The following is a 17,615-nucleotide window of genomic DNA, read 5'->3' as shown; positions in this document are numbered from 1 at the left end:
TTTTTACTCTGTTACTTTCTTTAAAACATATAGGAGTGTTGAAAGCAAAAATTATAATATTGTCTTATGGGGTTTATAGTAACACATGAAAACTATATTATGAAAGACAGGGTTAGTAAATGGTTTTATACAATTTAAAGGCTTCTAAATCTTTATGTGAAATAGTACAATTTTACTCTAAGTAGGCTTTGAAGAGTTGATGATGTATATTTTAATCCCTAAAGATACCACTAAAAAATCCAAACACAAAGAGGTACAGCTAAAAGTCAATAAATTAAAATGTTAAAAAATATTCAAATTATCCAAAAGAAGGCAGGAAAAGAAGAATGCATATATATGCATATATGTGCATTTGAACAGTGCTTGGCACACTCACGTACTACATAGATGTTTGTTATTATTATCATTCACCACAAGAAAAAAGAAAGGCAACTAGGAACTCCAGAAAAAGTACACAAGACAGTCAAGATCTAAATATAAGGGAAATTAATATATGGCATTATTTTTTAGTAACTGATGGAGAATAAGAAAAGAGAGCCTATTGTTTTTACACTGCACCCTTGAGAAGAAACATAGTCCTAGCACACTACTTTGTTCTACAATAAACAATTATTTACAAAAATGTAATAATATAAATGCTGTTTAAAGCATTTTTAGCTTTAGAATTAATCTACAGACAAAACATAAAGGTTTAATCAGAGTTACAAAGTGAGTATAATCATTGACCTCAAAAGTGTAAAAATAAAGATATACTTGACCTAGGGAAGAAGATGTGGAGGAAAGGCTAAAACTGTTAAGATCTTTCATCTTAAGTAAAGAGGAATCAGGAGTTAGTGATTAAAGTTGATAGGAAAGAAAAAAGTATTTAGATATATTATTTCAATGTTAAAACAGAAAAAGCAGAAAAGTAACTATCAAAGATACAGAAGAGGGGGCTTCCCTGGTGGCACAGTGGTTGAGAGTCCGCCTGCCGATGCAGGGGACACGGGTTTGTGGCCCGGTCCGGGAGGATCCCACATGCCGCGGAGCAGCTGGGCCCGTGAGCCATGGCCGCTGAGCCTGTGCGTCTGGAGCCTGTGCTCCGCAATGGGAGAGGCCACAACAGTGAGAAGCCCGCGTACAGCCAAAAAAAAAAAAAGATACAGAAGAGGAAAGAGGGAGAGAAGTGAGATGTAGTGTAAATAAACTAATTCAAATCTTTGTTTTTGATTATGCAGTAGATAATGCTTAAAGTTGATAAATAAAAAATTAGCAGTAGAAGCTCATTCTTTAGAATTATAGAGTTAATCATAAGAGGAATTGAAACCCCAAAAGGTTAAACATGGTTGCTTCTGAAAAGAGGAAATTAGAACAGGAAGAACGGGTGCAAGGGCTTTGTGTTCTTATTAGCCTTTCTGTATTATTTAATTTAAAAAGGCATATGTATATTTTAATTTGTTTTTTAAAAATTAAAATGTTTTATATAAGATGCTAGTAAATTTATTATGATGAGTAATCTTATGATGAAGTTACAATATATTTATATTTCTTGGGAGATTTTTATTAAACACAAACCTATATAAAACATGTAGATGAGGATAAAACTAATAAGCCAGACAGTGTATTTTGTCAATATTTTTAAAAAGTATAAAAGGTATAAATTTGCAATAAAATGATAATATGTTATTAATTATGGTGCAAAGTATGTATTTCTTCATGTTTCATTCTCCAGATTAGCAATAAACAGGGTTAATAATAAGTAAATCAAGTGAGAGAGTGTCATGGACTTACAAGTACTACCAAATATAAAATAGATAGCTAGTGGGAAGCGGCCACATAGCACAGGGAGATCAGCTTGGTGCTTTGTGATCACCTAGAGGGGTGGGATAGGGAGGGTGGGAGGGAGCCGCAAGAGGGAGGAGGTATGAGGATATATGTATATGTATAGCTGATTCACTTTGTTCTAAACCAGAAACTAACACACCACTGTAAAACAATTATACTCCAATAAAGATGTTAAAAAAGAAAGAAAGAAAGAAAGAGCGAGCCTGCTGAGAAGAGGGGAAGGAGGTCCAGCACTTCAGCTGCCATCTTGCCACAGAGTGGAAAACCAAGGCAGGAAACCATTGTTGAGAGATGGAGACTGACCCATGATGGCATCATATCAGCCCCTGGATCCAGCTATGCCTGAAGCTAGACAGCCCTGGACATTTCATGTACATGAGCCAATAAATTGCCTTTTGTGTTTAATAAATAAATAAATATAATAATAATAATAAGAAGAAGTAAATTAACACCTAAGAGACTCTCTTAAATGACTTCCCTTTGCTGATTCTCTGTATTAATTTCTCTCTCTAGTCTCCTAGATAAAACCTCCTGAATAATATCCAGGCATGCTCAATGGTCAAGGCTGGTTGGTCACTTTTCAGGATGCCCATGTACCTCTGCTCAGGTTGTTAGCAAGAGTCAATAGTTCTGGTGCTACAGACATAGAGAACAGACTTGGGGTTGCCAAGAGGGAGAGGTGTGGGGGAGGGATGGATTAGGAGTTTAGGATTAGCAGATGCAAACTATTATATGTAGAATGGATAAACAACAAGGTCTTACTGCATAGTACTGAGAACTATATTCAATATCCTGTGATAAACCATAATGCAAAAGAATATGAAAGAATGTATATACATGTATAACTGAATCATTTTGCTATACAGCAGAAATGAACACAACATTGTAAATCAACTATACTTCAATAAAATAAAATTTTAAAAAATGTTTCCAATAGTATTGGTGCTAAACCTGTTATAATCATTGTTATTGTAATTATGTGAGTTAAATAACTATAACCAAAATGGTCTTGGGGCTTCCTTGGTGGCGCAGTGGTTGAGAGTCCGCCTGCCGATGCAGGGTAAACGGGTTCGTGCCATGGTCCGGGAAGATCCCACGTGCCGCGGAGCGGCTGGGCCCGTGAGCCATGGCCGCTGAGCCTGCGCGTCCGGAGCCTGTGCTCCGCAACGGGAGAGGCCACAACAGTGAGAGGCCCGTGAACCGCAAAAAGAAAAAAAAATGGTCTTGGCTACACATCAAAAGATTAACAAATGGATGTATATTTTTATATTCTAAATTAAAATAAAATATTTAAATTATGCACATATAATTTTCTATGAGGCCCTGTCTTAACTTTGATAACTTTATGATAACATTCAATAAATAATTTCCACTGTATTGCCTGTCCAACAGATAACATATTATTTTCTCTATTATTGCCATATATAAAGTTTTGCATAATATCAGAGATGAAATCACTTTAAAATTTTATACTTCTGAATCCTAAAATTCATTTGAATTTGGGATTTGTAGAAAAATATATAAAACTATTAGGGATAATCTGGATTTCTATTAAATAATTGTAAGCATGCAAATTAAACCTACCTCAGTTGTATCCTTAAGATAATGAAAAGATCTAATAGATCTTGATTTTAGATATTCTTCTACTGGCTCTAAAGAAAGAAATCCAAACATAAATGATATTTCTATACTGTTAGACTACTTCTAATTTAACTCAACAAACCATTTTCTCTACTTGTAAACTTTTTAGAAATGTAGTTTGTTAGAGCTAAATATATTCTAGAATAATTTGCTTTTAAAAAGAATTTCTATTAACAGAATATAACATTCAATTACTATTGTACAATAAAGCTGTATTTTCTTAGAAAAAAAGATTTCTAAATAAAACAGAATCATACTTGATAGTCAAATAAATCTTCTCATTAATTCCTTTGAAAAGAGAAAGATTCCCCTCAACCTGAATCCCCCATCTCCAATTATGAGTTTTACTAATTTGTATTATCATTTAATGGATTTTTTTTTTAAGTAGGTATAATGTATGGTCAAGCATGCAGACTTTGGATGTAGGTAGCCTGGGACCAAAAACTACTTTTCTGTTTGTGAGTTATGTAGCTTTAGGAAAATCGTTTAACCCCTCTGAGCTTTAGCTTCCCCATCTGTTAAGTGGAAATAATAGTACTTATGTAACAGGGATGCTGTGAGGATTAAATGAGATAATAGATGTAACAAACTTACATCTGGTATTCCTTCAATTAACAGTTATTTGTTGATCACCTGCAATGTGCCAGGCCAGTGCGGTGTTGGACTCTGGAATTGTGATTTCTGCCCAATGATGCACACATTTTATTGGATAGTACAAAAAAGAATTAAGTAAAGAAACAAAGGAGTGAACAATTATAAATTGAGATGCATGCCGTGACAGACATAGACAGATTTTGGTGAGGGACAGCATGAGAGGGAGGTGTAATTTAGATAGGGTAGTTGCTAGGGATTGAATGTTTGTGTCTCTCCCACAATTCATATGTTGAAGCTCTAATTTTCAGTGTGGTGGTTTTGGGAGTTGGGCTTTGGGGAGGTAATTAGGTTTAGATGAGGTGATAAGGGTAGAATGTCCATGATGAGAATAATGCTCTCTCTGCCATGTGAGAATAAAGTAAGAAGGTGGCTGTCTGCAAACGAAGAAGAAGACTCTCAACAGAACCTGATCCTACTGATGTCAGGCTTCCAGCCTCCAGTGAGAACTGTGAGAAATAAATATTTGTTGTTTAAGCCACCCAGTTTATAGTACTTTGTTATAGCAGCCTGAATAAGAGAGAAATTGGGACTGAGAGGTGGGGTGCTGCTGTAACAAATACCTAAAAATATAAAAGAACCTTTGGAACTGGGTAGTGGGTAGAGGCCGAAAGAGTTGTGAGGTGCATGCTAGAAAAAGCTAATATGGCCATGAAGAGATTTTAAAGGCAATTCTGGTGAGAACTCAGAAAGAAAGAGGAGAGCCATTGAGGAAGCTTTCATTTTCACTGAGAATACATGAATAACCATATGCAGAAATGTTGGTAGAAATACGGATGTTAAGGCCATTCTGATGAGGTCTCAGACAGAAATCGGGAACACGCTATTGGACAATGGAGCAAAGGTGATCCTCGTTATAAAGTGGCAAAGAACTTGGCTGACTTGTGTTTGTGTTCTGGTTTTGTTGTAGAAGGTAGAACTTGTGAGTGATGAAATTGGATAGTTAGCTGAGATTTCTAAGCAAAGTGTTAAAGAAGAGGCTTGATTTCTCCTGACTGCTTGTAGTAAAAATGCAAGACGAGAGAAATGAATTGAAGACAAAATTGTTAAGCAAAATGGAACCAGAACTTAAGAATTTAGAAAATTCTCATATTACAATAACTGAGAAAGCACGTTCAAAAGAGAACACTAAGGCTGTGGTGTACTGACCATTTGATAAGGAGATAAGGAGATTGGTATGGGTGTGAAACATGGACCTAATCAGCCATCCCAGGAGAGACACTGCCAGTTTGAAGTGAAGGGGATAGAGACAGGATAAAATGAAGGAAGGCTGTCGGACTTCTTGGGTTTTACAGGATAGGACCACAGAGCTATGCACTGCAAACATGCTATTCCTCAAGACAAGGGAAGAATGACCATGAAGGTGACTCAAAGATCATCAGGCCTGCCTCAGTATCAAAATCAGAGGCCACTGCCTCAGTTTCTGCCTATGGAGCCCTTGGGGTTGGGCCAACACTCTCACTAGATAGTCCTGGGGATGAAATCCTGGCCTAGCAGAGTCCCAGTGGGGAAGTGGGGGAGATGTGACCCCCCCACTCAGCAGAGTTGTGAGAGCAGGACCTCTGCCCCAGTGGGTCAGGAAGGCAGAGCATCAAGCCAAAGAGGATTATCCTTGAGCCTTAAGATCTCATGAAGTTTGTCTTAGTAGGTTTTAAACTTCCTTGGGACCCATTACTCCATTCTTCTTTCCTATTTCTCCCTTTTGGAATGAGAATGTCTATCTTATTCCTGTCCCAACTGTATTTTGGAAGCACACAATTTGTTTGATTCCACAGGTTCAAGCTGGAGAGGAATTTTGCCTCAGGATCAATCATACCTTGAGTCTCACCATAGCTGATTTAGATGATATTTAGGTAAGACTTTGGACTTTAGTGATAACATAAAACTCAGTACGGCAGAAAATAATTAACATGTTCTAGGATTCCTTTATTGTCCAGAAGGAGGGTAACAATATATTTTGAAAGGATGAATATTGTAATTTCTAGGGTAATCATTTAAAGAATAGAAACAGAATGCATGACTACCAAATTAGTAAAGGGGAAAAGTTTAAATTTTAAAAAGTCAATCCTAAATAAGACATAAGAGGACAGAAGAAGAAACACAGAATCAACAGGAGAGAAAGAACAAAATAAGATGGCAGATTTAAATCCAAAGATATAAGTAGTTACATTAAGTATAAATGGACTAAATGCTCCATTTCAAAGACAAAGATTACAGAGTAGATTTAAAAATCTAACAATTTGATATTTACAAGAGATAAGACTCTTATGTAAGAGATCATAATGTTACAGAAATGTGGCAACAAGATGATGGAAAAAGATATACCATGTAAATGTTAGCCAAAAGAAAGCTGGGGTAACTACAGTAATACTGGATAATAAAACAATCACTTTGTAATTAAAAAGGGTTCAATTCACTAGAAATATATAATAATTCTAAAATTTTATGCAATTAATAACACAGCCTAAACTATATTAAAGATCTGTAAAGCAAAATTTGATAATTCTACAAGGAAAAAAATAAATGAGTCTGAAATTTCTCAGCAATTGACAGAATAAGCAAGCAGAGAAATAAAAAAGGATATAGAAGAGTTGAAAAACAATGAAGAAATTTGACCTAAAAGACATATGTAGAACACTGCACCCAACAGCTGCGGAATATACTTTATTTTCAAGCACATACTGAACATTTACAACAATCGACCATATACTGGGTGAAAATACAAGCATTAACTAATTACAAAGGACTGAAATCCTATGGATTACATCCTCAAACTACAATGTAATTGTGCTAAAAATTTATAACCAAAAGATAATTAGAAAAGTCCAATATATTTTGAATTAAGACATAAACTCCCAAATAACCAATGTGTCAGAAGAAGTAATCATAATGGAAAACAGAAAATAACCATGATACTCTTGAAGAACAAGGTGGGAAGACTTGCTCTACCAGATATCAAGGGTTATTTTAAGCTACAGAAATTAATGTTGTTTGGTATTGATATTGAAATGGATAAATAATATAATGAAACATAATAAGAACTCCAGAACAAAGAGCCCAGAGTATTAGGGAAAGAATAGCCTTTTTTTTTTTTTTTTTTTGCGGTACATGGGCCTCTCACTGTTGTGGCCTCTCCCGTTGAGGAGCACAGGCTCCAGACGCGCAGGCTCAGCGGCCATGGCTCACGGGCCCAGCCGCTCTGCGGCATGTGGGATCTTCCCGGATCGGGGCACGAACCTGTGTCCCCTGCATCAGCAGGCAGACTCCCAACCACTGCACCACCAGGGAAGCCCAAGAATAGCCTTTTTAATACCACACTGGGATAGCTGGGTATTCACATGAACAAAAACTAAACTTGACTCTTACCTCACTCAAAATGTAATTCCAGGTAGACTTTAGACCTAAAGGTAAAAAGAAGAACTAAAATCTTTTGCAAGATAAATAGAAAAAGATATTCATGACCACAGAGTAGGAAAAGATTTCTTAGATATGGTACAAAAAGTACTTATCAAATAAGAAAAGATTTGGTATATTTGACCTTATTAAAGTGGAAGAATTTTTGTTCATCAAAAAGACACCATAGAGTGAAAAGAAAACCCATAGAAAAGGGGAAGATATTCACAACACGCCAAACCAACAAAGAACTAATAAAAAGAATATATTTAAAAATCAACAAGAAAAGGATAAAAAACTAATTTTAAAATAAGGTAAAACTTGGATGATTTCCAAAAGTATAAATCCAATTTGTCAATAGTCTATGAAAAAGTTCTCAAACCTATTAGTAATCACAGAAATGCAAATTAAACCATAATGATATATTATTATATACCCAGTAGATTGCTAAAATGGAAAACTGACAATTCCAAGTGTTAGGAAGCAGAACAAAAAGAACCCTCACAAATCTGATGGGAGCATAAATTGGTAAAAACACTTTGGAAAGTTGACATTATCTATTATAGTTGAAGGTAAGCATCCCCGGTAATGTAAATGCTGGATATACACTCTCAAGAGACTTTTACACAGATGCAGCAGGATGCCTAAACAAAAATATTCATTTCAGCATTGCAATGACTGACAAACTAAAAACCCTAAATTTCAAGAGTAGTACAAAGCGTGATATATTCATGCAATGGAATACTTAACAGCAATGAAAATGAAGCAACTACACCTCCACAGCACAATATGAGTGAATCTTACAAACAATGCTAAGAAAAAAAAAAAAATGAATGCATACAGCATGATTACATTCATATACAGTGAAAAGCAAGCAAACTAAACAATATTCTTTAGAGATGCAAATAATAGATGGTAAAAATGTAAAGAAAAGTAAGGAAGTGATTACCACAGAAATCAGGACAGTAGTAACTCCCAGGGACAAGGAAGGGAGAGGTGATTTGGGAAAGGTCAAGTGGTGACGTTGGCAATGCTCTATTTCTTGATGTGCAATATGGTTATATAGGTGTTTTTTTTAATAATTGGTTATTATACTGTACATTTTATGCTATATTCACTTTTCATAATGTATGTTATTTCATAATTTTAAATGGTTTAATAAAAAAGGAAAGTGATTATAAAGAGGGCAAGAATGAAAGAAGAAATACCTGTCGGCAAGCTACTATAGTTGACACACAAAGATGATGATGATTTGGATTAGGGTGGTGACAGCAGATATGGTGAAAATAGATTAATTCAAGATGAGTTAGAATGAAAAGAGCTTGTTGACATATTGAACTTTGGGGAGGAGGGAAAGGAGAGATCAAGGATTGCTTCTAGGTTTTAGACTTGAGCCAGTTGGAGTAAATTGGTCCAATGTACTGAGAATGGAATGCTGTTGTGGGGAGGGGATGGGAGAGAAAGTTTGAGAGGATGGCTAGGATAGGGAATCATGAGACCAGTTCTGGATATTAGGTTTAAGATGTAATGAGAAGTTTGAGTGGAGATATCAAATAGGTAGTTCAGTGTAGGTACCTGCCCTTCAGAGGATTAGTCTGGATTGAGATATAAATGAAGGATTTAACGATATCTCTACGGTATTTTAAACCATAGAGATTTAAAATACAGTTGGGTGATCTAATCTGTAAGACTGGATTAGATCACCCAAGGAGAAAGAATGTAGAAGCAGAGGCAGGCTCAGGATTGAGCTCTGAGCAAATACAGTATTTTAAGGATGGAGAAGAGAAATTAAAAAGAGAGACTGAGAAAGGGTGAGATAGCAGAAAAACAGAGTTTTAAGCAGAAGGGAGTGATCAACTAACTATAGGGGGACTGAGAGGTGGCAGAAAAATATCCTTTGGATTTAGCAACATGGAGATCACTGGTACTCTTAATCAGTGTAACTTCAGTAGAATGGTGGAGGCAAGACCAATTTGGAGTAGGCTGAAGTTTAAACAAAAGTTGACAGAGTGGGCCTCCCTGGTGGCGCAGTGGTTGAGAGTCCGCCTGCCGATGCAGGGTACACGGGTTCGTGGCCCGGTCCGGGAAAATCCCACATGCCGCAGAGTGGCTAGGCCCGTGAGCCATGGCCGCTGAGCCTGTGCGTCTGGAGCCTGTGCTCCGCAATAAGAGAGGCCACAACAGTGAGAAGCCCACGTACCGCAAAAAAAAAAAAAAAAAAAAAAAAATGTTGAGGGAGTAGAGACAGTATATGTAAACAAATCTTTTGAGGAATTAGATTACGAAGAGTCACAGAAATGAGGCAATATGGGGCAATGTGGATTCAAGGAGCCTCAGTCAGGGTTGTTGATGAGCATGACACAATTAGATGGGTTTTTTGATAATGCCAGGGAAAGAAAAACAAAGACAACATAAAACACTCAAATTTTCTGAGGCTCTATAACGCTGTTTCCTAGCTCACAGATTCCTGAAGTTTCTAGGAAAGTGAGTTCCTTTACAGTCCCTGTAAAGTAAATTTCTACTAAGTAAGATGTACAAGCTTGAGTGATTTTTTTAAAACAATTACAAGAAAACTCAGGGTTGAGCTGAAAGGAAATCCAGAGATTTTCTTTCCGGAAAAGTAAACATAAAAATATATTCTTAATTTGTGAATTGTACAAATGTCTATTCTGACATTTATCATCTCTTTCTCTTAGGAAATTCTTCTTTATAGCTCACTGACATCTTTCACACTTCAGTTATAACCCATAGGCTTTCAAGCAAATGCTTTCAACAGAAACATCAAATTATAAGAACTTATAAGACAAACATTAATAAATAATAAAGTATTTAATAAAAGAACTTCATTAATACATCAAAACAGAGATAAATATACAAAGCATTACCTATTGACTTGATTTCTTGAATTTTTATTTTTGTTGGTGCAAAGTGTGGTCTTAAATTTGACTTTTCAAAATCACTCTTTTTAGATTCAGGCATATTTTTGAAGGAGACATATCTGAAAGAAATAAAATTAATCTAAATTAAAATAATCAGAAAATTTACAAAACTAATCTAAAAAATAAATTTGGAGAAATGTGGTCAAGTCCCAGTTATATAGATTTGAATGTTATTGTTTTAATATATTATAGTACAAAGTGTAAAAGATTGGGACTGATTAAGCAGGAGCTAAAAATATTAGTGGTAATCACTGGAAACAGAGAGAGAAAAGTGCTGTTGTCATAGAATTGAGGGCACTCAGGAAACTATTGTTCACAAGCTAATTAACACTTTTAGAAAAATACATTGGAAATTTGTTAAATGAGATACTGGGGACATTGCCAAGCCTAGTCATAGTGGTGGTTTATGCAGTTAGGGTCAGCTCAGATTCCAGAATAGTATACCAGATAGGATCACAGAATCCATTTACTGTAAACAGAAATTTTTCTCCACTAAATTCTTTAACTGACTATTGAGGGTATGTAATTATAATAATTATATAATTTATGATATTTCTGACCTCTAAATGCTATGACTCAGATCTCAGACACTCACCTTTAGTTTATGTCATCCAGTCTCCCACCTTTTATTATCTGTAGGTTGATGTCCTCCAGATTTATAGTACAGACCCCAAACTCTTCCCTGAGCTCCAGATTTATATATCCCACTGCTACATCATTTCTGCAGTTAGATATATCATGGGAATTTCAAACATATTCAAAACCAAATGTTTGCTTCCACTTCCTTTCCAATCTGTTCCTTCCCCAGGTTTTCTCATTTCCATTCAGCCAGAGGCTTAGGCCAAAAACTCTGCAATCATCTTTGACTTTTCTTTCTCTCGTTCCCCATATCTCATTCCCGATATCTCAGCACATCTCATTGGACCTTTCTTTGAAATACATTCCAAATCCAACCACTTCTTTCCTCATCACATCTACCCTAGTCCAAGGTCCCTTCATCTCTCATCTGAACTACTTCTCTACATCCCTCGTCTTCTTCTATCTGCTCTCTCTGCTATCACTCTTGTGCCCAGCAGTATTTTCCCAATGCAACCATGGTGGCACCTATAAAATATAAATGAGACTGTCATTTCCCTCCAACCGTTTCCTGTCACACTGAAATGAAATTCACAATTCTCATTGTAAGACAGAAACTTTCCTCCCAATTCTTGTATTTCCAAGTAGAGGAGCTTCCATTGAATGCCCCTCCAGGCCTCTCTCTGTGCGTCCCTTTACCCCTCTCCTCCACATGGAAGCAGAGTGAGTTTTTTGGCTGTTTGGCTTAAGGAAAGGAACTTATGCTCCCACGTAAGTACCTTGGCCCTTGCTCTCCCCTCTGCCTGTAATATTCTTCCCCTAGGTATTGCAAGGTTTACTCACTTAAATCATAAGAGATGTATTTCATAAGTCTTTACTCAAATTTCCATCTCTCCAGAAAGGTCTTTTTGTGCCCCCTCTCATCTAATATAGTAAATTATGGGAATCAATCTTAATTCTGTTAATTTACTATATTTTTCTTCATAGCATTTATCACTAGTGAATGTATATTATACATTCATTTGCTTGTTTATTTGTTATCTGTCTCTCCACCTTATCCTAGAATGCAAATTGAGGGCAGGGTCTTTGTTTTAGTCACTGTTGTATTCCTAGCACCTAGAACAGTGACTGGCACATAGTACACGTACAATAAATATTTGTTGAATGTATGAATTGTTTTGGTAAATTTTGATTGAACTCTCTTACAATCTTACAATTTCCAATGAGTTTTCAGTTTATTCTCTTTAGGTTTTTCAATAAACAATCATTTAATCTTCATAAAATAATTTATCTGTTCCTTTCAAAACATTTAAATTTGTATATTATGTTGTTATTTAATATCATTGGCAAGTACTTCCAGAATAGTTTGGTATACTAGTGAGAAAGGGCATCCCTCTGTTTCTAATTTAAATGGGAATGTGTCAAAGATTCCACCCTAATGTTGTTGGCTATATAGTCTTGTTAAGGAGATGATTTTTTTATCCTTATCTTACTAAGGTATTTTTTCAAATACATTTGCAGAATATATAGAGATGTTCAGATATGGATTTCCTTACAGTGAACCAAAGAGCATGGGCTTTGAGGTTAGACCATACTTTGTATCTAAACTCTATGTAAACTTCTGCAGAATATTGAGTTTCTCTGAATCTCAGTCCCTCATATGCCAACTGAGGGTAGTATTTACCTCTTGGGGTTGTTATAAGAATTATTACATTAGATAGGCACCCGCCGCTCACTGCAGCCGCGGGGTGACGCCTTTTGCCCCAGGGATCTCCCCACTGCCCCGCGCCTGGGACCTCCTGTTGAAGACATGGGCATTATCGAGACCCAGCGGAAGCCAGAGGAAGGGAGGAGAGAGAAGGTGATAAATTCCAGAATCACTCATTCATCCCCACGCGGCAATTCCGGGGAAAACCTATGCGTGGTAGTGGATGTGGCTTTTTTTTCCTTTTTCTGCCCCCTCTCAGCCCTAATCCCCACCGTCTGTTCAGTACCACAAATAGAACCTTCTGTTGGATGAAATAAAATCAAACACTGGGCTTTCAAATAACAAACAAACAAACAAAAAACATTAGATAATAGTGAAATGTAATAAAATAATTAGGAGGTGATGAGTTTTATCTTTTTTAGTATGTCACTGAATTTTTAGCTTACATATTTAATTTAAATAATGACTGTGTTTAATAACCATCTAACAAAATCCCTGAAGATTCAACAATCAGCTCTAACAAATTGTTGGGAGCTGGCTCTAGCACACTAATGATCCCATACCAGAAGAAAAAAAAAGATTAAAAGAGGGAAGAAGAGGAGGTGCGCTAGAGGAAGACCACACTCATCTCCCACTTACAGGTCAGGACAGGAAGAATCAAATTACTGGCCATACCCCTTTTCATTTCAGGTCACTAAACTGGCTGATATGGGGGAAGGGGAAACCACAACTAAAACGTAGGATCAAAATACTAAACTGGTCAGACTTTTAATAACCAAAAATGATCAGAGTGAAATTGGAGAAATAAACATAAAACTGCTTTATGCTTTATGTTCCCAAGTTGAGAAAGTCAGTGAAACAGTTAAGCTAATATTTTTATTTTAGATTTTAAAAAAATCTATATTTATAAGCGAGATACTGCAATGGTTTTATGTTCTTGTGGTCAGACTTGAGGTTCAAAGCTATCTTTGTAAAAAGAATTGGAACTATTCCATCTCTATGCTCAGAAACCATTTAAATACTTCTTTGAAACGTTGTAGTCACCCTGACACAGCTTTAAGACTCTGCTATTTTTGTTTTTTCTTAATAAATTATTTTATTTCATTTATTTTTGGCTGTGTTGGGTCTTCCTTGCTGTGCACGGGCTTTCTCTAGTTGTGGTGAGTGGGGGTTACTCTTCGTTGCGGTGTGCAGGCATCTCATTGCAGTGGCTTCTCTTGTTGTGGAGCACGGGCTCTAGGCACGTGGGCTTCAGTAGTCGTGGAACGTGGGCTCAGTAGTTGTGGCACACGGGCTTAGTTGCTCCGCGGCATCTTCCCGGACCAGGGCTTGAACCTGTGTCCCCTGTATTGGCAGGCAGATTCTTAACCACTGCACCACCAGGGAAATCCAAGACACTGCTTTTGTAAAAGACAGTTCTTTGACAATTTCTCAAAATTTTCTAGTTATTGATTTAGTTACATTTTCTTTTTCTTCTTGATTCTATTTTCACCATTCATATTTTCCCAGATTATCCACTAACAGACTCATGTTTCAAAGCAGCTCAGTTATATGAAGTACTCATTATAATTATTTTAATTTCTTCTACGTCCATCGTCATAACTCCTTTCTCATTACTAATATTGTGCCTTTATGTTGTCTGTTTCTTCTCTTCAATTTCTTAAATTATGGTCATTTTAACATTCTTTGGGGAAGTCTTAAACATGCTAATTTTGCAAAATGTTCTTAAAGATTCAGTGTGCTTATGAGAGGAAAACCAAAGTCTGGTGGAAGTACTGGGAGATGACAGTTTTTTTGTTTCTTACATCTTTATTGAAATATAATTGCTTTACAGTGGTGTGTTGGTTTCTGCTTTATAACAAAGTGAATCAGCTATACATATACATATATCCCTCTATCTCCTCAATCTTGCATCTCCCTCCCATCCTCTCTATCCCACTCCTCTATGTGGTCACAAAGCACCAAGCTGATCTCCCTGTGCTATGCGGCTGCTTCCCACTAGCTTTCTATTTTATATTTGATAGTTTATATATGTCCATGCCACTCTCACTTCGTCCCAGCTTACCCTTCACCCTCCCTGTGTACTCAAGTCCATTCTCTATGTCTGCGTCTTTATACCTGTTCTGCCCCTAGGCTCTTCAGAACCTTTTTTTTTTCTCTAGAATCCATATATATGTGTTAGCATATGGCATTTGTTTTTCCCTTTATGACTTACTTCACACTGTGACAGTCTCTATGTCCATCAACCTCACTACAAATAACTCAATTTCATTTCTTTTTATGGCTGAGTAATAGTCCATTGTATATATGTGCCACATCTTCTTTATCCATTCATCTGTTGATGGACACTTAGGTTGCTTCCATGTCCTGCCTATTGTAAATAGTGCTGCAATGAACATTGTGGTACATGACTCTTTGAATTTTGGTTTTCTCAGGGCATATGCCCAGTAGTGGGATTGCTGGGTCATATGGTAGTTCTACTTTCAGTTTTTTAAGGAACTTCCATACTGTTCTCCATAGTGGCTGTATCAATTTACATTCCCACCAACAATGCAAGAGGGTTCCCTTTTCTCCACACCCTCTCCAGCATTTATTGTTTGTAGATGTTTTGATGATGGCCATTCTGACTGATGTGAGGTGATACCTCATTGTAGTTTTGATTTGCATTTCTCTAATGATTAGTGATATTGAGCATCCTTTCACGCATTTGTTGGCAATCTGTATATCTTCTTTGGAGAAATGTCTATTTAGGTCTTCTGTCCATTTTTGGATTGGGTTGTTTGTTTTTTTGATATTGAGCTGCATGAGCTGCTTGTAAAATTTAGAGATTAATCCTTTGTCAGCTGCTTCATTAGCAAATATTTTCTCCCATTCTGAGGGTTGTCTTTTCTTCTTGTTTACAGTTTCCTTTGCTGTGCAAAAGCTTTAAAGTTTCATTGGGTCCCATTTGTTTATTTTTGTTTTTATTTCCATTTCTGTAGGAGGTGGGTCAAAAAGGATCTTGCTGTGATTTATGTCATAGACTGTTCTGCCTATGTTTTCCTCTAAGAGTTTTATAGTGTCTGGCCTTACATCTAGGCCTTTAATCCATTTTGAGTTTATTTTTGTGTATGGTGTTAGAGAGGTTTCTAACTTCATTCTTTTTTTTTAATTTTTATTTATTTATTTTTGGCTGCTTTGGGTCTTTGTTGCTGTGCACAGGCTTTCTCCAGTTGCCGCAAGTGGGGCTACTCTTTGTTGTGGTGCACGGGCTTCTCATCGCACTGGCTTCTCTTGTTGTGGAGCACGGGTTCTAGGCGTGAGGACTTCAGTAGTTGTGGCACGTGGGTTCAGAAGCTGTGGCTCGCGGGCTCTAGAGAGCAGGCTCAGTAGTTGTGGCACACGGGCTTTGTTGCTCCGCGGCATGTGGGATCTTCCTAGACCAGGGATCTAACCCGTGTCCCCTGCATTGGCAGGCAGACTCTCAACCACTGTGCCACCAGGGAAGTCCCTAACTTCATTCTTTTACATGTAGTTGTCCAGTTTTACCAGAAAAGAGGCTGTCTTTTCTCCATTGTATATTCTCACCTGCTTTATCAAAAATAAGGTGACCATATGTGTGTGGGTTTAATCTCTGGGCTTTCTATCCTAGTCCATTGATCTATATTCCTTTTTTTGTGCCAGTACCATACTCTCTTGATTCCTGTAGCTTTGTAGTATAGTTTGAAGTCCAGGAGCCTGATTCTTCCAGCTCTGTTTTTCTTTCTCAAGATTGCTTTGGCTATTCAGGGTCTTTTGTGTTTCCATACAAATTGTGAAATTTTTTTGTTCTAGTTCTGTGAAAAATGCCACTGGTAGTTTGATAGGGATTGCATTGAATCTGTAAATTGCTTTGGGTAGTAATTTTCACAATGTTGATTCTTCTAATCCAAGAACATGGTATATCTCTCCATCTGTTTGTATCATCTTTAATTCCTTTCATCAGTGTCTTATAGTTTACTGCATACAGGTCTTTTGTCTCCGTAAGTAGGTTTATTCCTGGTATTTTATTCTTTTTGTTGCAATGGTAAATGGGAGTGTTTCCTTAATTTCTCTTTTAGATTTGTCATCATTAGTATATAGGAATGCAAGAGAATTCTGTGCAATAATTTTGTATCCTGCCACTTTACCACATTCATTGATTAGCACTAGTAGTTTTCTGGTAGCATCTTTAGGGTTCTCTATGTATAGTATCATGTCATCTGCAAGAAGTGACAGCTTTACTTCTTTTCTGATTTGGATTCCTTTTATTTCTTTTCCTTGTCTGATTGCTATGGCTAAAACTTCCAAAACTATGTTGAATAATAGTGGTGAGAGTGGGCAACTTTGTCTTGTTCCTGATCTTAGAGGAAATGGTTTCAGCTTTTCACCATTGAGAATGATGTTGGCTGTGGGTTTGTCATATATGGCCTTTATTATGTTGAGGTAAGTTCCCTCTATGCCTACTTTCTGTGGGGTTTTATCATAAGTGGGTGTTGAATTTTGTCAAAAGCTTTTTCTGCACCTATTGTGATGATCATATGGTTTTTCTCCTTCAATTTGTTAAGATGGTGTATCACATTGGTTGATTTGCATATATTGAAGAATCCTTGCATTCCTGGGAAAAACCCCACTTCGTCATGGTGTATGCTCCTTTTAATGTGCTGTTGGGTTCTGTTTGCTAGTATTTTGTTGAGGATTTTTGCATCTATGTTCATCAGTGATATTGGCCTGTAGTTTTCTTTCTTTGTGACATCTTTGTCTGGTTTTGGTATCAGGGTGATGGTGGCCTGGTAGAATGAGTTGGGGAGTGTTCCTCCCTCTGCTATATTTTGCAAGACTTTAAGAAGGATAGGTGTTATCTCTTCTCTAAATGTTTGGTAGAA

General features: G+C 36.8%; 1 protein-coding gene across 1 annotated transcript in view; it reads right to left on the bottom strand.

Moving 5' to 3' along the window:
- The window catches only part of LOC309974539 (uncharacterized protein C1orf141 homolog), a gene marked incomplete at both ends in the record, with an annotated part of 39,788 nt that overhangs the window by 10,948 nt on the left and 11,225 nt on the right, over positions 1–17,615 (bottom strand). Inside the window, 2 exon segments of the mRNA XM_082859197.1 lie at positions 3,405–3,476; positions 10,395–10,507. Coding sequence (XP_082715323.1) covers positions 3,405–3,476; positions 10,395–10,507 — 185 coding nt within the window.

The sequence above is a fragment of the Leucopleurus acutus genome (assembly GCF_964270905.1).
Source record: "Leucopleurus acutus genome assembly, chromosome: 2".
In the NCBI taxonomy this organism is placed as follows: Eukaryota; Metazoa; Chordata; class Mammalia; order Artiodactyla; family Delphinidae; genus Leucopleurus; species Leucopleurus acutus.
This window is presented reverse-complemented; position numbering and strand designations above follow the sequence as displayed.